Source organism: Typopeltis vanoorti, chromosome 1 (assembly GCF_054136105.1).
Source record: "Typopeltis vanoorti isolate ZY-2024b chromosome 1, IOZ_Tvanoo_1.0, whole genome shotgun sequence".
Classification (NCBI taxonomy): Eukaryota; Metazoa; Arthropoda; class Arachnida; order Uropygi; family Thelyphonidae; genus Typopeltis; species Typopeltis vanoorti.
The window spans coordinates 137772353-137797560 of NC_143549.1; the positions used below are offsets into that span (position 1 = coordinate 137772353).

Consider the following 25208-nt stretch of genomic DNA (forward strand, 5'->3'; position numbering starts at 1 on the left):
AAACAGTTTTTTAGATATCTAGCAAGTAAAAGGAAAAATGTACATGGCAGAATGATTTTAAAGAATGCCGATGGTAGGGAGGTAACTGAATCAGTTGAGATAGTTGAGTTACTGAGTGAGCACTTTGCAAGAATATATCATCCAGGTGGTGACATTGCAGAAACGAATAAACCAGTAGATTATACGGGAATTGTGGTGAATGAAGTGGAGGTGAGTAGTCTATTGCATAACCTCAATGTCGATACATCTGAGGGATTGGATGGTATACCAGCTTGTGTTATAAGAGAAGCAGCTAAAGAATTATCAGTACCCTTGACCATTTTGTTTAATTTGAGTCCCAGGTCTGGGTTAGTCCCGAGCGGGTGGTAAGAGGGGAAAATAGTTCCACTGCATAAAGGTGGTTCCAAGACTGCTGTTGTAAATTACCGACCGATTAGCATATCAGGAATCGTTGTCAAGGTCTTAGAGAAATTAGTCAAGAAAAGAATACAGGATTGGACAGATGAAAATGGGATATTGTATGGGGGACAACATGGTTTTGTGAAGGGTAGATCATGCCTCAGTAACTTGCTCACGTTTTATAACACAGTGACGGCTGAACTGGATAGGGGTAATGGGTTTACAGTGATACTACTGGACCTTGCCAAGGCCTTTGATAGGATACCACATGGAACCCTAATCAGTAAACTGGAGCAGATGGGGATAGATATAGGGTTGGTGAGATGGATAGGAGGGTGGTTGAAGGAGAGATATCAAAGAGTGGTTTATTCAGGAGTGGAGTCTAAAAGACGTCTTGTGACTAGTGGAGTACCACAGGGCTCTGTTCTTGGATCACTGCTTTTCAATTTGTTCATCAATGATATTGGAAAGGATCTGAGAGGAAGTGTTCACTTGTTTGCTGATGATGCGAAGTTGGGTAGAGCAATTGTGAGTGCACAGGATGTCAAAATTTTACAGGATGATTTGGATAGTTTGGAGGACTGGGCTAGGAAAAATGGATGTCAATTTAATGTGGCAAAGTGTAAGGTTATACACTTTGGGGTGAAAAGAATAGCAGCAGTATATCGCATTGGTGGAACCGTACTCCAGGCATTTGACGAGGTCAGGGATTTGGGAGTGTTGGTGGATAGGGAGTTGAAGTTTAGGGGGCACATTGCAAAAGTGACTAAAACAGCTCACCAAATCACTTGGCTTCTGAAAAATACTTTAACATGCAGAGACAAACAAGTTGTTGTTCCTCTGTATCGAGCCTTGATAAGACCCCATCTGGACTTCTGTGCCCAGTTATGGGCACCAGGGTTTCTTTGGGATGGGGAGGAATTGGAGAGGGTCCAGAGACGAGTGACCAAGATGATAGAAGGTCTGTGGAATGAACCTTATGAGAATAGATTGAGGATTTGTGGGTTGCAGAAATTGGACGATAGACGAAGGAGGAGTGATATGATTGAGATATTCAAATTGCTGAATGGTTTTTATAAGATTGATCCAGAAGATATTTTTGAAAATATGACTGGCAGTGGGAGGACTAGGGGCCATGCATGGAAGCTGGGCAAGAGCGTGGTTGACAAGGGTGTTAGAGCTAGGTTTTTTACTTGGAGAGTGGTGAATGAGTGGAATAAGACTTCCAGAGTCTGTTGTGGGTGCTTCGACCGTGAATGAGTTCAAGGCAAGGTATGATAGATACTGTGTGAATGTTGAATAGTTGTTCTTGACATGATGTTAGGGCCTCCCTCGATGAGTGTCGATCATTAAATTATTAATAATAATAATATAATGATGACTTTGTAACCAAGTGAAAATCTTTCTTCAGTAAATGTTATATTCCTTCTGTTATTGCATTTCTTCCAGTTTTTTTAATCCCTCAGGTATGGACTGTTCATTTTCACATTCGTGATAATTTCAGTACCTTGTTTTAAATTTAAATTTTAACACCTATGCTAATTAATCTCTTTTGCTGATGAATTATTTAAATATGCTAATTTGAAATATTGTCAAGATTTATTAATGATATAGATTATCTTGATGGTCTCTCCTGCCAGTTCAGATATGCTATATCTTCTTCTGCAGCTTCTCCCACTTAAGTGGGGTCACTGTTTGTTATGAGTCTCCTCCACACCTTCCTGTCTTGGGCTGTCACCACATCCAAGTTCTTCATCTTCAAGTCCTCTTCTACCAGCTCCCCCCATCTCTTCTTTGGCTGCCCACGCTTCCGCCTTCCTTGCACATCCATCTGCATGACCCTTCTTCCCACATATTCGTCCTCCCTCCTCATCACATGACCAAACCATCTCAACCTTGCCTCCTGTATTTTCGCTCCTAAGTTCATAACTTTCATTGTTCCCCTGACATAGTCATTTCTCATATGATCCTTTCTGGTCACACCGCACATCCACCTAAGCATTCTCATCTCTGCTACTTCCATCCTGCTAATGTTATTTTTCCTCAGGGCCACAGTTTCTTTAGCATATGTCATAGCTGGCGTCACTACTGTCCTATAAATTTTGCCTTTCAGATTGATCGGCACCCTCTTATCGCATAACACTCCAGCCATCTCCCTCCAGTTCCTCCAACCTGCTTGTATCCTGCATCCCACTTCCTTCTCACCTCCTCCATCTTCTTCCACTGTCGAACCTAAGTATCTAAAGTCTCTCACCTTCCTGATGACATTTCCTTCCAGCTCCAGGTCTGTCTCTTGGCCACCACCCACTGCGCAACACATATACTCTGTCTTACTTCTGCTCAGTCTCATACCTCTCTCTTCTAGTACTTTTCTCCATCTTTCCAGTTTAGTTTCCGCTTCTTCTCTTGAATCTACACACAGCAAGATGTCATCTGCATACAACATTGTCCAAGGTGCATCTTCTCTCACCTCCTCTGTTACCACCTCCATCACAATATTAAACAGAAACGGACTTAATGCTGACCCTTGATGCAAGCCAACTGTTACTTGAAAACTTTCTGTCTGTCCCAAACAGGTCCGAACACTTGTCTTCACATTTCTGTACATTTCCTGCACCAACCTGGCATATTTCTCCGGCACCTTCTTCTCCCTCAGACACCTCCAGACTTCTTGCCTTGGCACTCTATCGTATGCTTTCTCCAGATCAATAAATACCAGATGCAGCTCCCTTTGTTTCTCTCGATATTTTTCCATCATCTGTCGTAACCCAAAGATAGCATCTGTTGTTGATCTACCAGGCATGAAGCCAAATTGTTCCTTTGTAATCTCCACCTCCTCCCTCAATCTACCATCAAGAACCCTTTCTAGGATCTTCATTGTGTGGGACATCAACTTTATTCCTCTGTAATTTTTACAGTCTTGTGCATCCCCTTTACCCTTGTAGATGGGAACAAGAGTACTCTCCCTCCATTCCTCGGGTATATTTTCCTGTTGGCAAACTTTCATGAACAGGTCCCGCAGCAGGTCAATTCCCTCTTCCCCCAGTGCCTTCCATGCCTCCACTGGAATTCTGTCGGGGCCCACCGCTTTTCCATTCCTCATCCTCTTCATGGCCTCCGTCACTTCCATTCTACTGATGTTCTGCACCATCCCCTCAGAAGGCTGCCCATCTCTTCTGTGAGTCCTTGCATTTTCCTCATTCAGAAGTCCCTCAAAGTTAATTTTCCATCTGTTTCTTATGTCCACATCCCTCCATAATACTCTTCCTTCAGCATCTTTGATCTGCCTCACATGTAAGATGTCCTTAGCTGCTTTATTTCTACATTTCGCTAGTTGGTAAATTTTTCTCTGTCCTTCCTTTGTTTCTAATTGATCATACAGATCTTGATATGCCATGGCTTTCGCCTGTGCCACAACTCTCTTGGCTTCTTGCTTTCTCTCTTTGTACACCTCTCTGTCCTCTTCCATTCTTGACTCATCCCACTTCTGCTTTGCCTTCCTCTTAGCTGTCACTGCCACTTGTACATCATTATTCCACCACCAACCCTCCTTCTGCTCTCTAATCTTTCCAGATGTCTCACCAAGCACCTCGATTGCTCAGCTCAGGATTACTTTTGAATTATGTTTCCACCAATCTTGTACACTTTCCAGTCCATCCGAAATCCTCTCTAACACTCTCTCCCTAAAACGATTCCTCACACTCTCTTCTTTTAAGCGAAACCACTTAATTGTCTTCATCCCATGACAACCAGAAGTTCTTATCTTCGATCTTATTTTAAAGTCTGCGCACAGCAGTCGGTATAGATATAGCATATATTCATTCAGATATGCTATATCTGAATGAATATATGCTATATCTAAATGAATAACAGAATGTTGGATTGATTAATTGCTGGTATCCCAGTATGATACCATGAAGCAAGATAAATTATGAGGGCTTGAAAAATTTTGTGCCATGTCACCAGTCAAGCAAATATCTCTCTAGTCAGATGTTGTTTTGGAATAAAGCAATTATCATCTCAATATATAAAAAAGGTGATAAGTGCAGCTGTGAAAACTAGAGGAATCTCTCCTAAATACTAAGTTATATGCAAATATTAACTTCAAAACTTAAATCATATTATTGATGAAAAGCCAAAAGGCTATTTTTTCTGGCGAGGTTGATATAAGTTAAGGGGATAAAAATCCCTTCTTGTTTTTCAGCCAGTAAGCGAAACTAAGATCGAACACTACGATCTGTAAAGTGAGGAAGCTTGCTTCACCTTTGCAACGAGTTGCCGTGGTGTGGCACTACCAAGTGGTCACTTACGCTTGGGTACGCTGACAGTTCGTCGGCATGAAACTTTACAGATCGTAGTGTTCGATCTTAGTTTCGCTTACTGGCTGAAAAACAAGAAGGGATTTTTATCCCCTTAACTTATATCAACCTCACCAGAAAAAATAGCCTTTTGGCTTTTCATCTTAGTTATACTATGTTATAATGTAATATAGTGACACACCTTACGGTCAATCGTATAGCAAAAGTATGTAAGTTTTCTTCACTTAAACTCTGATATTAACTAGGTCTAGCTACTCACTGATGAGACCTCAAAAAAGGTTGAAACCGGTCTGGGTAGTGACCTCTCCTCATAATGTAAAACAGTACTACATCTCTTAAGAGTGTGTTTTACATTATGAGAAAATATCAAGAACAGTGAGGAAGCTTGCTTCACCTTTGCAACGAGTTGCCGTGGTGTGGCACTACCAAGTGGTCACTTACGCTTGGGTACGCTGACAGTTCGTCGGCATGAAACTTTACAGATCGTAGTGTTCGATCTTAGTTTCGCTTACTGGCTGAAAAACAAGAAGGGATTTTTATCCCCTTAACTTAAATCATATTATTATTATTACATAACACCTCCAGGGAGTGCAAAGACTCATCGAGGGAGGTCACCTTCTTTACAACTGTCTCCACCACTCAATCCAACTACAACGAACCATAACTTTCATCTTCACCTACACCAATGCCATATACTACCCATCATCAGCACTAGTATTTTTACAATCACAAACTTTCATGCCCACGGTGGGATTTGAACCCACAGCCTTTTGTCTGGAGAGTGGATACACTGACCACTCGGCCAACCAGGCCAAATATGTAAGATAAACTTTGTGAAGAACAAAATTCTCTAAAGAATGATCATGTATTAACCCAGATTTTACATTAAAAATCTTAATGGAGAAGCATTGTGAATTCAACATAGAAACATGTATAGCATTTGTAGATTACCAGAAAGCTTTTGACAGAGTCTTAAGGAACAAACTGCAGACTATCAGGGCCGGCTCTACTGATGATGCAAGATGTGCATTTGCATGGGGTGGCAAAGTTGGCATAAACTATACGAAAAATAAGGGAGAAGGGGTGGAAGAATATGCTACTGTGCGGGGCAGCAAAATTTCTAGGGGTGGCCCTGCATACCATGCTAAGAATCTATAAACATTCCAAATCAGCTACTTGCAGCAGTAAATAGCATGTACCAAAACAACCAAATAACTGTAACAATCAATGAAAAAATTTACAGAATGGAAATCAATAAACAAAGGAGAGTCTTATTAAATATCTACATAGATGAAATAGTAAAGAAATGGGAGAAAAATATAAAATCAGCATTTAAGCTGGATCATGGAACTATACTTTATCCTTTTATTTGCAGATGACCTTAAACATAATTATGAAAAACCTTTCAATGCAGATATGAACAAACAAAACAAAAATCATGGCTTTTAAAGGATCCTCTCCAGTCAAAAGTAAAATCATGATTGAAAATAAAATTTTAGAACAAATGTCTTGGATGTGCTCTATCATATACAAAAGAACCTGACAATGATATCAAAATTTCAAACTTCCTAAAGATAACAGGGATGATTAATAATATTTTTGAACCTAACCAAGTTCAAATGTATACACAAATAAGAGTTGTTTAGAGAAAGTTTTGCCAAAACTTTATAATGTAAAAAAGTGATTATGGACCATAAAAACTGCAGAAGGAAAAAAAAAAGTAGAAAAACTGGACAAATGATATTCCTATGAAAGGACAGCAAGCTGTATTCTCTGGGACCAAAAAAGAAAAGAAGCATGGAAAGAACTGAAAATAGACTCAATATTTGACAAAGTATACAAATGCCAAAAGAAGTGGATTAAACATATTGAAAAAATAAGACTGGACAGCTCAAACTATCCAAAAAGATGCTTAGATGCCATTCATTTGAAGGACATTAGAAGTCAGAGACGACCAAGGTAAAGATGGAATGAGACTAGACAGGCCATTGAGCTTAAATCCCTAAAAGGATGATGATGATGATGTTTAATCCCAGATTTGGTCAAGTTATAAGCTTTTGTTAACAATTAGCCATAGAATTAATCCTGTGGTTAATTTTTATCATGTATAATACCAGTGTTGTAGCAAATATGTTAACTACTTATATATTATTATATTTATCAGTCTGTAAAGAAAAAAAATCACATATTTTATAAGTGGTACAAGACCATTTATTTTTTTCATTTTTTTTTTTTTTTTACTGTAATGATATGTGATCGTTTTCACATATGTTTTTGTTTCTAACACTTATGTAAATATAAATCACATTTATGGAAAAAATCTAACCATTTCTTCTCTGCCATTATAAACAAAGTTGAAAACATTCAGTATCATGAAAACTTAAAAATAAAACCCTTAGGTCTACCATATATAACCATATTAGTAGGTTTCTGAATTCTGATTGGCTCTGAAACATTGTCAGATGACAGTGCTAGTGTTGTCATATGATATAGTGACAACTCAGAAAATCATTGAAAACATCAGGTTAGAATCAACACAAAGAAATAGTTTGGGGGGGGGGTGGAATTGTAATACCTCTTTCTCAGCTTTCCAAGTTTTATTATCCACTATTTATGGTTCAGATCCTTATTCCACCAAGAGATAAGGTAAGAAATGAGTTAATTACCACTGTCCACTGCTTATCTATTTAAATATTTCTTAAAGTGTAAGAAACAAGGCAGATGAAATGGTTGCACTAATTGAGTCTGTTTGCACAAAAATTATTGGAATAAGTGAGACATGGTTAGATGAGAATGACATCCTGACAGGAATAGAGATGGAAAGGTATGATGTGTTTCATGAGGGTAGAAGGGGTAAAATGGGAGGGAGAGTGCTATTGATGATAGAGAAAGAGTTATGTCCATACAAAATAGAGATGCAAGAGGGAAATAGTGCCAGTGGTTTTGAGGCAGTATGGTGTGAGATAGAGGTGAATGGAATCAAATACTTGGTTGGATGTTGTTATAGACCAAGTAATGTGGATGGTGGCGATAATGAAATGTATAATCAAATTAGTCAAGCAAATAAGAAATGGGTGATCATTATGGGGCGATTTTAATTATAGCAATATAGACTGGAATGATGAGATAGCAACTGGAAGTAAAGAAAATGAGTTTCTTGAGTTTTTGAGGGATAACTTCCTCAGATAGTATGTAACAGAGGGCATATGAGGAATTAGGCTCTTGATTTGGTCATCTCATGTAATTATAAATGAGGTGTCAAATCACCCACCAATTGGTGAGAGTGACCATGAGGTGATTATCTGGGTGGTTGCCAGCAGTGTGAGGACCTCTGTAAGAAAAGGGTATATATGAAACTACAAGGGGGGGGGGGGGTGATTATGAAGAGCTCAGGAGACAGTTTGCAGGTGTAGCATGGAATGAGGAGTTAGCTGGAAAAGCAATCAATGCAGCTTGGGGATTTTCAAAAACTTTCTAGTAGACGCAATGTCTAAATGTATTCCAAGGGTGAGAAAGTTAAATAAAGTAGGTGTGAAATGGATGAATAAAGAGATTAAGCATGCAATACAGAGAAAAAGGGCATTATGGAGGCAGCATAAAGAGAAGCAGAAATAACCAATTCCATGAGGTCTACAAAGACCAGGCAAGGCAGGTGACTTGGTTAGTGAGGGTAGCTATACTGAGGTATGAACAGCAGTTAGCTAATGAAGCCAGAAAGAATCCTAAGCACTGTCGGTGCCAGGTTATTTTGTGCCCTAGGCAAAGTTTACAAGTGCACCCCTTATTTCATAAACTTTTTTTTTTAATTAATTTGAAAATTCTCTGTTATAATTCATTTACAAAAAAAAATTATAAAAAAGCCTAAATTTAACATTTTAAAATGTTAACGTTTTAAAATATTTATCTTAACTGAATTTTAAATAGCGATAAGTTCAAATCATTTAGGTAAGGAACAAAAAAGAACCAAGAGTTAAATAGTAAAATAGTGCGATGTGTGAGGGATAAGGAAAAAGAATCGATACATAAATCATATATCACTTTAATTTTGATATTTTAGTAGTAAAGTATGAATAAAGCATAGCTTGAAGTTTTGTGCCCTAGGCAGTTGCCTAGTTTGCCTAAATGGTAGCACATGCCCTGATCCTAAGGAGTTCTTTCGATATGTAGCCAGCAAAAGAAAGAATGATTATGGAAGGACGACATTTATTGGAGAAAATGGTATAAAGACAGCTGTTGCGGAAGGCATGGTGGAGATACTTAATGAGCAGTTCATAAAGGTCTTTCAATTCTTGTGAATGTGACTTCATGGAGAGATTGAGAGCAGTTGATGATGGGGAGGAGAGACTGACTGTAAATAAGCAAGAGGTGTATGGGGAGTTGAGCAAATTAGATGTTAACAAGGCTGTGGGACTTGATAATATATCACCACGTATTCTGAAGGAATATGCCAGGGAGTTGATGCCAGCCTTGACATATTTTTTTAATACGGGTCTTGCACTGGGTCAAGTTCCTAAATAGGATAACATCGGGCCACTTCATAAAGCAGGTGATAGAACTCAATCATCAAACTATAGGCCTATCTGTGTGTGTCAGGTGTTGTAGTTAAGTTGTTGGAGAAGCTTGTGAGCTAGGATCCAGAATTGGGTTGAACAATGATATTATCTTTGATGGACAGCATGGATTTGCTAAAGGGAGGTCATGTCTTAGTAATCTACTTACTTATTACAATAAGGTGACTGCTTCTTTGGATAGAAGAGAAGAATACACGGTAATATACTTAGATTTCGCAAAGGCTTTTGATAGATTAATGCATGATAAGTTGATAGTCAAACTAGAGCATATGGGGTTGGATATAATAGATTGATGCATTGGATTGGAAACTGGTTATCTGATATAAAAGTTGTGTATGAGGGAGCGATATCCAGGAAAAGGAAAGTCACTAGTGGAGTGCCTCAGGGGTCTGTTTTGGAGCCATTACTTTTTAATTTATATATTAACGATATAGGTGAAGATTTGGGTGGTGATATTCAGTTGTTTGCAGATGATGCAAAGTTGGGACAAACCATGAAGAGTAGAGAAGATGTTGTGGCCTTACAAGAAGACTTAAATAAACTGAGTGATTGGGCACAGGAATGGGGATGTGAGTTCAATGTTGCAAAATGTAAGGTTTTGAAATTTGGAAAACAAAGATGGGATGCAGAATTTATGCTTGGTGAGGATATATTGTTTGAGGTGGAGGAAATAAGGATCTGAAATTTAGGGGACACATAGCCAAAATTGTGAAGACAACACAAAGGCTTCTGGGAATGATGTGGAGGACCCTGAGTTGTAGAAGTAGGGATTTTATTCTTGTTCCATTGTATAAGGCTTTGATTAGATCACACATGGACTGTTGTGCCCAGATTTGGTCACCTGGTTTTCAGAAGGACGAAGAAATGTTGAAAGGGTCCAGAGGTGACTGACTATATTAGTCAGTCACCTCTGGAATGTCGAGTATGAGGAAAGATTGAGAAGATGCAACTTGCAGAGTCTGGTGGACAGGAGGAAGAGGGGAGACCTACAAGTTAGTACGGGGTTGTTATAGGATCAATGCTGGAGAGGTTCTACAGAAAATAGTGGGAGACCAGAGGTCATCCCTGGAAACTGTATAAAGAGGGTGTGAGTAGGGGAGTGAGAATCATGTTTTTGTTAAGCAGAGTTAGAAATGATTGGAATGCCTTGCCTGAGAGTGTAGTATGTGCAGAGAATTTGAGTATATTTAAAGCACTGTATGATGAGCTGTGTGTATGATAAAAGGACCTCCTAGATGAGTCTTTTACTCCATGAGGTCTTGGATAATAATAAATAGTTATCTCATAGTAAAACTGAGCAATGTCTAAAGGTAAAATTATGCATAGGTATCCTGTCATCTTATTGGTTATATTCCATTATGACAAAATTAGTGATAATCAACAAAAAATGCATTTATAATGACCAGCATCCCCAATAGATTATTATTATTATGTAACACCTCCAGAGAGTCCAAAAACTCATCGATGTAGGGCATCTACTCTACAACTCTCCATCTCCACCACTTGCAACTACCTTCATCAACAACGCCATCTACCGCCGACCACCACAATTAGTATTTTCACAGACAATCACAAGCATCCATATCCACGGCTGGATTCGAACCCTCAGCCTTTTTACTGGAGAGTGGATACACTAACCACTCGGCCAACCATGCTGGCGAAGATGCAATAAGAAAGATGAACACATACAAAAAAAAAATATTTTCAGCATAAAACATGAAACTGAATTTTTTTTATTCATTCAACTAAAAATTCTCATTTGTCATGGATGAGCAGACAGATGAATCTTCAAGCCTTGTAAATTGTTATATGTATATATTGCCACAATCTTAATTTTGCTACTTCTGCAGTTAGGAATATTTTTCACAAAGACCCTTCTTTCCTCTTCCCTCCCTCCTATAGAATTTATTTTTTACCTTGTTGTCATGTAATAATCAAATCTTTCCAGGCTCCTATATCCCATATTATCTAACAATGGCTGGTTGAAAAGCACTGTGGATTGATTTGCATGCTACCCTTTATAATAATAATAATAAATAGTTACCCTGATTTGTTCAAAGTAACATGTTTTGATTTGCTTAATGACTTTTCTCTAATATGTCACCTAAATCATAGGAATTATAATCTGTCTTTTAGGTGAAACTCCTCCATACCATTATGGAACCTTCTATTCTTCAGCTATGATTGTGGCATCATACCTTGTTCGGATGGAACCTTTCACCCAACATTTTCTACGACTTCAGGTAAATAAGTGATCATTTTACTCTTTGTTTTATTTGACAGTATCAGAAATACTTCTTTTTCTCTCAGGATGATGGATCCCCAGTAAAACACAGCATAAATAATAATAATCCAGTCACAAATATATTTTCAGAATACTTATTATTATTATCCTAAGTCTGTGACTATGGAGTCACTGACTCATCTAGAAGGTCCCTTTTGTCATACACATAGCTCATGCCCTTCTTATACAGGGTATAAGGTATACAGCTTCCAATCTCCCACCATTTTATGAAAACTTCAACTTTAATCCTCCTACAACCCCTTACCAACTTGTACGTCTCTATCATATCACCTTTCTTCCTCCTATCCACTAGACTCTGCAAAGTGCATCATCACAAACTTTCTTCATAATCAACATTCCAGAGATCAGAAACTATTTTAGTCAATCGCCTCTGGACCTCTCCAAGATCTCTTCATCTTTTTGAAAACTAGGTAACGAAATCTGTGCATAGTAGTCCATATGGACCTAATTAAAGCCTTGTACAATGGAACCAGAATCTCCTTATTTCTACAAGTCAATGTCCTTTGCATAATTGCCAGAATTCATTGGGGTGTTCTCACAATTTTGGCAATATGTCCTCTAAATTTTAGATCCTTATCCACCATCACCCCAAGATCTCTTATTTTCTCCACCTACACCAATATATCCCCAACAAGAGTAAATTCTACACCACATCTTTATTTGCCAGATGTTAAAACCTTGCATTTCACAACATTGAACTGGTATTCCAACTCACATGCTCATTTTACTCCGTATATCCAAGTCTTTTAAGACCCAACATCTACTCTACTCCTTAATTAAGAATTCCAACCTTTCCTTCCCAAATCTGTTTTTGAATTATAAAATGTCATTGTGTAGGAAGTTGTATGTTATCAATGAATGAATTTAAGGAGAAGTGTGATAGATACTTTGTGAATAATAGTTAGTATTGACCTCCCACATGAAACCCAAGGAGTGCATCCAGATGCTGAAATAATAATAAAAAGAATACTCTCTTTTTTCTGAGATTATTTCTAGTTATATGTATTAGCTGAAACTTTACAGAAAAATATTTGAATCACTTGTATTCATAGATGTCAGAAGCTTGGTTATGCAAAATTCTGAAATGCCATTGGATTTTGCAATGTCCTTTCAAAATAACAATAAAATTATAGTTTTCTGTTTGGTAACAGCAAAGTGTAATTTTGTTGTTGTTCTTGCAGATGCTATTATTACTTAAAAGTTTAACTAATGTCGTATATTATTGTTCTCACACACGCACAGTGATCTCTCAGTTATCAACCTTTTATCCAATTCCTTAAATAGGTTAATGTCAGCCAGTCTCTGTTACAGCACTATGTAAGTCTATCATCAATTTACTGACCTATCAGTTATTTAACAGTAAATTCATTTCCCACTGTGGACAGATAATTGAGGAATTACTGATACATAAAAGCAACTCATATATAACTCATATAAATGTGCAATAAAAATATAAAAAAAAGTGCTAGAAAAATCAATACTTTGTAATTTGTTGTTTATATCCTGAAAGTCTTATATTCAGACTTATATTATATTTATCATTCATGTAGGAAGTAGGAGAAACAGCTCTTCTTAGATTCATTAGACATCAAATGATGAATAACAGTGGAGATATCATGTACCTTTATCTCTTTATCTTGCAATTGATTTTACATCAAACCTTCTTCCTGTACCATCATCAGTCCTAACTGCAGACTTATAACTTAAATATAAACTATATATATATATATATATATATATATATATATATATATATATATATATATATATATATATATATATATATATAGTTCTGTTTAATATCCTATTTATAATTAGACTGATTTTCTCTTGGCACCCTTCTTGTCCAAATTTACAAAACATATACACAGATACGCATGTTCTCTTGATTTCTCAATTGTTTGTCGTAAAGTAAAAACCTGGTCCTGACTTGACTGAATCTGGCTAGTTTCTCCCATGTTTCTCTTCAGCATTTTTTCTTTAGCCTCTTCTGAAGTATATTTGGAACATACTTGAGAAGAGGCTACAGAAAGCTTTGGAACATAGTTTAGAGGAATTCCTGTACAATTCTGACATTCAGTTTTATTTCCCTCCTTATAGATAGGTGATAAGATTTCCAATTATGAGGAATTCAACTTCAGATGAGGCCTTCTGAATTATTCAGTGTAGTAGTGTAAAATATACCACCATATTTGATCATTTCTGGTCAAATATTCTTTGTATTATTATTAATGTTAGGCTTCTGCACTGTCAAAACACACACACACAGTCCATTAAATAGTGCCTTAAACTCATTCACTTTTCTACACTCACAGGCCTCTGCATGTTAGGCACATGCTCATAGTGAGGTGATCGGAATGGTCCTTTTTGTTTTTCTTATACTATGCTCTTCCTGTATCCTTTGTTCTGCTTCTCCTTTTTTTTACTATCCTATTTTACAGACCACCATCAATGGATCCAATGCGTTGCCACTGTTATTTCTGTGCAGTGTACCCGTGGACATTCGGAAAGGAGGATCTTGGTAGTCACGCACTACTTTAGCCTCTGCTTTGGCATAGTGGTAGGTTCCAGATGGCCTGACCAGAATCAGTTAACAAGTGGGCTTGTTTGCAATGGTCAACAGTGTTGCAGTAACTTTCCTTCCCCATGGTCTGGGGGCAGGACTCAAAGCTTACTTTGATGCCAGTATGGCATTCTACTCCTGAATGTAGTGCTTGCCTAAGAGTGGGCATCCATATGTGGCTCCATGATAAGTGGAGAGCTCTGAAACTTTGTGAATGGATAATTGTTCATCTTGTTGTTTACCAAGGCCCTCAACAAGTCCCAACCATGTTTAGAAACCATAGAAACATCAACAGAAAATCAAAATAAGAAATTTAAAAAAAATAAAAAAAAAAAACATCAGAAGATGCAAAAAATATGCTGTTTTTTTTTAATCTTGTTCAACATGGGATTGGCCACTTGAAAAAATGTCACCATTCTTCATCCAGGAGCCAGCCTGGTTGACCGAGTGATTAGCATATCTGCCCTCCAGCAAAGAGGTTGTAGGTTCAAATTCTTCCACAGGCATGGATCTTTGTGATTGTCCTACTACAGCTGTTTTTATTCTTCCTCTTTTTCCTATACATTTCTTTCTGTACCAGCCTGGTTGGCCGAGTGGTTAGCATATCCACTCTCCAGCCAAAAGGCTGCGAGTTGAATTCTGCTGTGGGCATGGATGTTTTTGATCATCTGTGAAAATACTAGTGGTGGTGGTCGGCAGTAGATGGCATTGGTGTAGATAAAGGTAGTTGCTGTAGGCGGAGACGGAGAGTTGTAGAGTAGGTACCAGTGGCGGCCCGTACATAAGCACTGCGACACTGCAGCACCCCAAGGTAAAATAATGAAAAATTTTAAATTTGTTTGTGTTTATAAATAATAACAATGCTTACAACATTATATCAATGCAATACAACATGTTAAAGGTTATTACAGCTTATGTTTTGACAGTAATTGAATAGTTAATAATTGGAATTGTTCGATTAACGCTTTAGATTACAAAACAAATACACTGCAATCTAATGCAGTGTCAGAATTATCAAATTCGAACGATTGCAGCCAGTCTCGCCGATATTCGTTTACACTTATGATTGCACGTTACAAGTCATTCCAACACTGCTTGGTTGGGCAGTGTATCATATGCTTCCACGCGTTATTTCTGTGAGATACAATAAAACTTTTATTATTGGTGCGTGTTCGTGGTTATGTGAACTGTTTTTTTGCAAATCTTATTTTATTCTGTTAAAATAACATATAATTATTTATTTATTATAGATACAAGGCTGAATTATGATGATTGTCACTGTTGAAAATATAAAAAGAATTATATTTTTTTCAATTATCATTACACGAAACAAATAGACTGCGATCTAACGCAGTGTGAGAATTATCACATTTGACCAATCACGGCCAGGCTCACCGATAATCGTTTGAGCTTGTGATTACACATTACAAGGTCATTCTGACGCTGCTTGGTTGGGCATATGATACACTGCTTGGCAGTGTATCATATGCTTTCGCATTATTTTTGTGAGATACGAAACTTTTATTATTGGTGTGTGCTCGTGGTGAGGGTGAAATATTTTCAATAAAGCAATTTTTTAATATGTAAATTTATTTATTAATAAATTGGTTACTGATTAGGAAAAAATAATTTTTTAGTTTTTTATTTTGTATATGCAGGACCCCCACTAAAAATTTTCACTGGCCACCACTGGTAGGTTACCTTCCCCAATGAGTCCTTGGACTCCCTGGAGGTGTTATATAATAATAATAACATCAGCGATCACCATTATTTATTTATTATTATTTTTTTTTTCTCCCTACCTCTGAGTCTTTTGGGCAGTGGTCCTCAGGAACATTTAGCTAGTGGCTTGCTTGCAACGGTGAAGGAATTTGTAGTAAAATTTCCTTTCCTATGGTCCCTGCACAGAGTCCAAGTCTTGTTGCAGTGCTGGTAATAATTGCTGGCATAACTCTGGTATTCCACTTCCAGACACATCATTTGTTGCCAGATGATGGGTGAAAATCATGGCCCCAAATGAGAAATCACTTTAAGTATGAATCTTTCATTCTCAGATTTTTCAGTGAACCTCACATAGCTACAGTCAATTACAGAAGCAATAAATACATCACTTGATAACAGAAATAAGAAACAGAAAATGTCTGACACACACACATAAATATAGTGTTGTTTCTCATCATCATGCAGCTAGTGAGAATGACATTTTCCCAATAGGGAAAATGTCACCTTCATTATTTTCAAGAATTGTGAAAGATTGCCATGATCTTCCAAAACAGTTTAAGACTACGTTCTGTTAATATTCATGTAGAAATATCATGTCAGCCATCACTCACCAAAACCACTACATATGCCATCAGTTTTTGTGTAGGGAAGGAGGAGATACTAATTATGGTGTTCTGAAATCTTCTTATACTGAGAAGACAGTGGCAGTTAGGAAAATATCAGAAATGTCACAAATCTCTTCCGCACGTCTATCCCATCTTCCCATAATTTCAGCTTACCTGAACTTTATAATCATGAGTGCTCCTCTTCAGAATGCATTATTCTCCCAAGCTATGCCTGTCTTGCTCTGTAATGAGCTGAAATGAAACCACCAGATGCCTCCACATAAAAAAAATGGATACTCCTGTATCTGCTTAATCTGGAGTTAACATAAGTCTGACTATGACATATTAGAGATGATATAGTAAACATTTTTCCAGGGGAAGAGATTGATGCTGGCTGCCCACACTTAAAATCAAATTTCAAATGAAAAAGAAAAGCCAGACAGAGGTAAATCCTCAGCCTCTCAGAAATGGAATAACTCTACAAAGGCAAAGGAATAAAGAAATTCTTAAAATGGTTCTGTCAAAATATTAATGATATCAAGGTCCTGCAGAAATATAAACTGTCTGTTTTTGTCTACAGGAAACTTTCAAAATCCAGTGAGTACCTCATCTTATAGCATTTTGCTATTGTTTGTAAACGCAGAACTGGAGATGGGCCTGCTCACAAAGGAGTCACTATCCTTGTAGGCAACCATGCTCCAGTTCAGCACATCAAACTTAACTATGCTTTGGAAGTTGTAGGCATCCACCTCTGTCACTGGGTTTCTGAGTTAACTCAGATCAACCTTGAAAATCTTTTGATGCAACTGCCTCATTCTATACTTATATAGAATCATTCTATACTTAAGCTTATATGTTGGTTACTCATAACTATTATGAGTAACGAGTAGTGTAGCTTGTCTCTCTCTCTCTCTGTGTATGCGTGTGCGTTCGTGCGTGTGCGCTTGGAAGGTTATCACCTTCCAGGCGTGTGCTGTTGATGTGTCTTTAGGTGGAATTTGAATTTCATCATGATGAATATGGGTAATCTTGCATCCATCATATGGTGGATGTGAGATTTCTCACTCCAGATTGGAAGCTTGAAATGCTTTTAAAGTTCCATGTTTGGCCACTAGAGCAAACTTTCTGAATTATCTAGCCCCAATTAGTCAGCCCATGGTGTTAATATCGGATAGATCTACATTCACTACTGGTTGAGATGCACTTAAAAAAAAAAAAAAAAACGAATTCAAATCAAATTTACATATTGATGAGAGTAAATGCATTATTTTATTAATCCTTTGATTTTCTGATATGAAGTGAAGATTTTTAGATGTATTGAAGACTTGAAAATTCTTAAGTCTTCACACTTCTTGCTTCATTTATTTTTCCTCCTTATTCTAGGGCGGACACTTTGATCTTGCTGATCGTATGTTTCATAGCATGAAGGATGCATGGCTTTCTGCCTCCAAACATAATATGGCTGATGTCAAAGAATTAATTCCTGAATTTTTCTACTTACCAGAATTTCTCGTTAATGCAAATCACTTTGATTTAGGTAAATGTTCTATCATTATTTTTCATTTATTTTAAAAAAAATATAAGTTCTAAACTAATTTTTTTTTTCTAATTTTAATTTCAATAAAACTTTTAGTAAGTTTTATTTGATTAAATCTTAAAAATTCACCATTCTAAAAGATGTTGTTTTTCAAATCTTAGTCATTAAATGCTAGGTAGTTCTAATCCTGTTTTGGGGAGGACCAAAAAAAACTCCTTTATTTCAAGATATCTGTAGTTTGATACAATAAATGAAAATCAACATTTGTTGTGATAATAAAAGGTTATTCATCCTCTGTATTTAGTTTATATATATATATAACGAATAGTAGTATAGAATTAAAATAATTTAAATAAGGTCACATATGCACCTAAAATAAAAGTGATGTGTGTCTATTATTATTGTTGTCCAGATTATTGCTATTATGATTATAATTAGATCTCCACAGAGTTAGTAATCTTGCTGTGGTTGCTCTCCCTTCTCAGGGCTGAACCCTGAGAAACTTTCCAAACCTTAACAAATTTTGGTGCATGAAACTGCCCCAAATATGGGAAGCACTCATCTTCAGCCAATGGCCAAGACCACCCAATTGGCTCACTGGGATGGGGACTCTAAGCCTAGTGTTGATTGCCTTTCTTCAGCCTCAAATAGTGATAGTACGGTAGTACCTACATGCACATGCCATTGTTCTGTGTTCCCTAATGATGGCAATTTGACTTTGTTGAAATGTCGGAAGTATTAATTAAGGTTATTATAATTAATATTCCGTATATATTGTAATTGCCTCAAAAATAATAATTAACATTTCCACAGGGCTGCACAGGCATATGATAGGAAATATGAAAGGAAAATGTATCCTTTAGTTTAGTGTTCAGCACCAGCATACAAAATCATAGCAGATCAGTGTATAGATTGATAATTCAACATGCAAATTTTTCTTTGCAAGGAGTAAAGCATCAATCACTTTTTTTATTAAAACAAAAAACACATTTTATTAAATTTTAAAAAATCTCCTTCAGATAGAAATATGTTTCATTCTTTTTTTCTAATGGAATAATTTTGACTATTGGTATTTGCTTTGAAATTTGAATATTCCTGCACTTAATTAGGGGAAAAAAAACTGCAACTGTAGTGATTACCTTCCCCCTTATTATTTTTGCAACCTCCTATAATCAAAATTGAAACTTCACTAAGCATACATACATGTGTACTTCACTAAGCCCAGAATTCAATTAATTTTTGTAATACATATATTAAAAAACAAATGTTTTTTTATGAATTAAAATAAGATAAACATTATTTTTGCAATTTTCCATGTCATTGACATGGCTGATGAACATAAGTGTTATACAGAAATTCTACCAAAAGAAGAAAAATTGAAACTGCATTCCATAAATATTCATGAATTTCTAGAAATGATCCTACACAGTCCTGAAGGATGTGATGTGTAAGTAATACATGAGTTTTTTATTTTATTTTATTTGTCCAGTGTACATGCAATATATGGCACGTACATATTACTAGCTGAACATATTACTAGCTTTTCACAGACTTGAAAAGCTTTCTTGAATTAGAAAGCAATTCAGATAATAAATGAAGGCAGCATCAAAGAGCTCTCACCCCTTTCTTAACACAAAGAACTTTCACGGATTCCCCCCCGTCTTCTCCCCCACTTTCCATTTATAATGAAAAATTTCATCACCCAATAACACCCTGTCAGAAGATTCCACATACTACTTGGAAACTATCCCCATCTACTCTCTATAATCCCAATTTGCAGCCTTTCCATAGCTTCTTTATTCCCTCAGAACCAAGGAGACCAATCTGTGCACAGTAGTGGTCATATGCCTTGTAAAGAGGCAAAATAGCTTTCGTATCCTTACATGTCAAAGTTTGTTTCGACATTGTAATTATCCTCTGAATTGTATTTGCAATTTTTATGTGATATTTGAACTTTAACTTCCTATTCCCCATAACTCCAAGATCTTTAGCCTCGTTAGTTACTCCAAGCACAATCCCACCAATATAATGTGCCATTGAGCATCTCATCTTGCCAAAGTACATAACTTATTAACATTGAATTGACAGCCATTATTGTTTGCCCACACTTCCAGGCTATTCAGATTACCCTGAAATTGCTATATATCAGTAATAACTCAAATTTCCCTGCCTATCTTTGCATCATCAGCAAACAATTGAAGATCAAAGCTCTTCCCAACATCATTAATATATAAATTAAACAACAGTGGTCCAAGGACTGATTTCTTGGGCATAATACCACTGTTCACCTTTAATCTAGCATATTCACCACCTTTCCCCCATATACCATTTTCTGATATATTTCTGTCCCCACCCACTTATCCAAGTCAACAGTTTTTATTCCAATCCCTTATTATTATTATTATTAACGTCTGACCTCCATGGAATCAGAGACTCATCATGGAAGGCACACACTATTGCACACAATGCTTATCCAACAGTGCCTTAAAATGATTCAATGTGTCTATATTCACGACACACTCAGGTAATGCATTCCACTCACCATGCAAAACCACTCTCCATGCAAAGAACCTGCTCCTCACCCCCTCTGCTCAAACCCTCTTCCCAGAATATATGGGAAGCTTTGAAAAGATGCTTAGAATGAGCCAGTAACTGCATATGTCCATAGAATCTGAAGAACAAATAAGGTATGTGTATGTCTTGAATAGTCATTCAAGTAAAACATATTCCATTAATTATTCATAAATACTCTATTGCAATGCATATTTTTGTTACAAAATATTGATATCTTTCCAGGTAATGGATATCATGGGACCAAAGATAGTATTCTCCTAGTGTGTCATAATTTCTAGCTTTGTAGTTCAACATTTAACTTGTCCTAATTGGAACATCCATATAGTTAGCTACTTTCCAGGTCAGTATGGCTTGATCGCTGTCACCAACTGGTGGTACAACAGGCACATGCTTAAATGAGATCCCTTCATACTCTAAGATTGAATCTAATGCTCTTTGCCCTTGAGCTTTTTTTTTTTTTCCATGTGCCACTTGAGAAAGTTATCTTGCAACAGTTCAGTAAATTCTTTTTCATTCTTATCATGAGTTTTCTCTTCTACCCAACCAGTGTTCGAATAATTTAATTTGCCTAAAAATTACTTGTTTAGTACCCATTAGGACAATGCATTTCTTTCTTCCCAGTGGCATCTTCAACCTGACCCAGAACTCTGACTAGGACAATCACTAATCCCAGTTGCACCAGAATCCCAAGTCTTGGGAATGATATTTGACAGCAAACTGAGTTTCTTTCTTTCACATACATCATTATGAGAGAGAGGTGCCATCAAGCAGTGAACATTCTACGTACCCTATCTTACACCCACTCAGGGTGCTGACAGATGTTCTATGCTTTGTTTGTACAGAGCACTGATAAGATCAAAACTTGACTATGGGTCGCAAGTCTATGCTTCTGCTAAAGAGAGTAGACTGTGATGGCTAAATCCTATTCACCAACATCCATCAGAATTGTAACTGGAGCATTTTGCATGTCACTTATTCCTAGCCTGTACATCAAGACAAACAAACCACAACAACACATGTTGCTTCAAAGTCAACAACTGTCTCTGTTACATCTAGCTAAAATAAAACCCCTTCCAGAGCATCCCATGTATCGAACTCTGAACCATAATTCAAGAATCTCTACAATACTTGATGGACTGCCGTAAAACTGCTTGGTTTACAGATAAAAGATCTCCTACAAGCTCTAGAAATAGCAGTAAACAACATATCACAGATACCACCAAACCTATTTCCACCATGGCAATCATACATTCTAGCATGTAGCTTTTCTTTCAGCAGGCTAAAAGAAAAGTTACTTTCCACTCTTGATGTCATATATCAGCAGCTCTTTGAAGCTCATAGAACCGATTACTCTAATTTTGTGTCTGTCTACACAGACAACTCAAAACTGTGGGATCCTCTGCCGTCTTTATCTTTACAGACACCATTATATCTGCATAAATCTCACAAGAGTGTAACATCTTTACAGTAGAGCTCTGTGTGATAAAGCTTGCACTAAAATACACCAGATTCCATCACTACCAGAGGTGCATAATATATTCAGATTCACAAAGTTCTCTTCAGGCAATAAAAGAGCTACAACAACTTCTTGTGCTTTCTCGATTTCAAACACCACCTCTTTCAGTTATGGAAACTATACTTTGATGTACCCATCTGTTGGATTCCAAACCATTTTGTGATTAAGGCAAATGAGGCTATAATATCTGCAGCCTCAATGAACTACAGAATCTGCAGATTGTTTCTCAAACATCCACTATCTGCCTGTACCATACAGGCAGATAGTGGATGTTCAGACAAAAACTCCTATCACAATCTTGGAACAAAGAGACTAATAAAAAGCGCTAACAATTATATAAGCAAAGTGGATATTAGATCCAACATTATTTCAAAGCCAAATATATAAACTATAAAAGTTTTGTAAGTTAAGTTGACCAGAGAGTTTATGGGAATGCACTCTCCAGCATTCACTAGTTGCCTTAGAAGACATAGACACCACCCAAGTGTATTCCCATAAGCTCTCTGGTCAACTCAACTTACGAAACTTTCATAGTTTTTACATTCGGCTTTGATATAATGCTTGGTCTAATATCCACTTATATAATTTGCATCGCTGAACTAAAGCCTTTTTGCTCTTTATTTTAGTAAACTTTAACAAATTAATTTTTGTTTGCAATTCACTATGAGTAGATTTGCTTGATTCATAATTACTAGACTTTTGATTCATATGCAACTGTTTATTTATACTAGATGTATTTTCTCTACATGTTACCTGGCTTTTCAATGAAAGTCTGGCTGCGGGAAAGGTTCCCATGGAATAGAAGGAACGTAAGATTAGTGCCATTGCATAAGGGCAGTAGCAGTTTGGAAGTGTCTAATTATAGGCCAGTTTGTGTGTTATCAGTAGTTAGTAAGATCTTGGAGAAAGTAGTGAGGTTCCGTATACAGCATTGGGCAGATGAGGGTAATGTATCTCTGAGAGTCCACATGGATTTGTGAAGGGGCGTGCTTGTTTTAGCAATATGCTAGCCTTTTATAATAAAGTTACAAGAGCATTAGATGAGGGAAAAGCATATACTGCCATTTTCCTTGACTTAGCAAAGGCATTTGACAGGGTGTCACATGATAAGCTGATATTTAAGTTACAGCACATGGGTCTGGATGTCAGGTTGGTCAACTGGATTCAGGATTGGCTCTCCGATAGGTATCAGAGAGTTGTGTGTGGTGGAGCAATATCAAAGAGGCAGAAAGTTACAAGTGGGGTTCCACAGGGCTCAGTACTGGGACCTATATTGTTTAACCTTTATATCAATGACATTGTCCATGGATTGCAAGGGGATATTCGGTTGTTTGCGGATGATTTGAAGCTGGGAAGGGTTATTATTAATAGTGCAGATGTGGTAGCCCTGCAAGAGGATTTGAATAAGCTAGGTAGATGGGCAAATGAATGGGATGTCAGTTTAATGCAGCAAAATGTAAGGTCTTGAGGTTTGGGATACTGCATACTCTATGGGAGAAGTTAAACTGGAGGAAGTAGGAGAGACAAGAGATCTGGGGTTGATGATTGATAGAAACCTGAAATTTAGGGCACATATTGCAAAGGTAGTGAAGGTAACACAGAGGATTGCTGCAATAATGAGAAGAACATTGACCTGCAGAGATAAAAGGGTTATCATTCCATTGTATAAGACTGTGATCAGACCACACTTGGACTATTGTTCTCAGATCTGGTCCCCAGGATTTGAAGGGGATAAATTAACTGTGGAAAGGGTACAAAGGCAAATAACAAAGATGGTTTCAGACTGTACAATGTTAGTTATGAGAATCAGCTGAGGAAGTGTAGACTGCAGAGTTTGGTGGATAGAAGAAGGAGAGGTGATATGATTGAGACTTTTAAACTGTTGAGAGGTGGTTACAGGGTTGACACTGGGGAGTTCTTTTGCTTGGTTGAACAGTGGGAAGAAGTCATGACAAGGGGCCATCCCTGGAAGTTATGAAAGGAAACTGTGAGCAAGAGGATGAGGAGGTGTTTCTTTGCATGGAGGGTGGTTGAACCATGGAATGCATTGCCTGATGGAGTGGTGAGAATCGAGAACAGTCAACGTGTTTAAGGAGTGGTATGATAGACTGTGTGTGTTTCCTAGGAGAGACCTCCCTCGATGAGTCTTGATAGACTTGTGTTTCTTAGAAAGGACCTCCCACGATGAGTCTTTTGACTCCATGAAGGCCTGAATAATAATAATGATAATAATGTCTACTAAAATTAAAGGGATATTAAATCCCACATAGTTTTAAAACCGAATAAGAAACTCAAAGATAGGAATCAGAGAGTTTCTTGCCGAATATAGTAAACTATAAAGTATCGGCGAACACTAGCGTTAGCCAATGCAAGTGATCCTAGTACGTAGTACAATATCGGGCAACTCGTTGCAAAGGTGTGTAAAGTTCAGATCGCTATTCTTAGGCATTTTCCATAATGTAAAAACACATTTCCTAGGAAATGTATGCTGTTATTACATTATGGAGGGAGGTCACTGCCCAGACCGGTTTCAGCCTTTTTTGAGGCTTCATCAGTGAGTAGCTAGACCTGATGCCGAAGTGTATAGCGAAAAGAACTTATATACTCTGCGAACGAGTTTTCCAAGTAGGTGCAACCATTAAGTTACTTAAGTATAAAGAGCTAAAAAGCTTCAATTCGGCAATGAAAACATTACTAAAATTAAGGGGATATTAAATCCCACATAGTTTTAAAACCGAATAAGAAACTCAAAGATAGGAATCAGAGAGTTTCTTGCCGAATATAGTAAACTATAAAGTATCGGCGAACACTAGCGTTAGCCAATGCAAGTGATCCTAGTACGTAGTACAATATCGGGCAACTCGTTGCAAAGGTGTGTAAAGTTCAGATCGCTATTCTTAGGCATTTTCCATAATGTAAAAACACATAGCGATCTGAACTTTACACACCTTTGCAACGAGTTGCCCGATATTGTACTACGTACTAGGATCACTTGCATTGGCTAACGCTAGTGTTCGCCGATACTTTATAGTTTACTATATTCGGCAAGAAACTCTCTGATTCCTATCTTTGAGTTTCTTATTCGGTTTTAAAACTA

The 25208-nt window shown here is 37.1% G+C and overlaps 1 protein-coding gene across 3 annotated transcripts in view; it reads left to right on the plus strand.

Moving 5' to 3' along the window:
• Positions 1-25208, plus strand: part of bchs (WD repeat and FYVE domain containing 3 bchs) — a 1305514-nt gene that overhangs the window by 1097610 nt on the left and 182696 nt on the right. For all 3 annotated transcript variants that reach the window (XM_090399415.1, XM_090399420.1, XM_090399430.1), the window contains exons 57-58: positions 11426-11532; positions 17868-18021. In XM_090399415.1, the coding sequence (XP_090255541.1) occupies positions 11426-11532; positions 17868-18021 (261 nt within the window). The remainder of the gene's footprint in view (positions 1-11425; positions 11533-17867; positions 18022-25208) is intronic.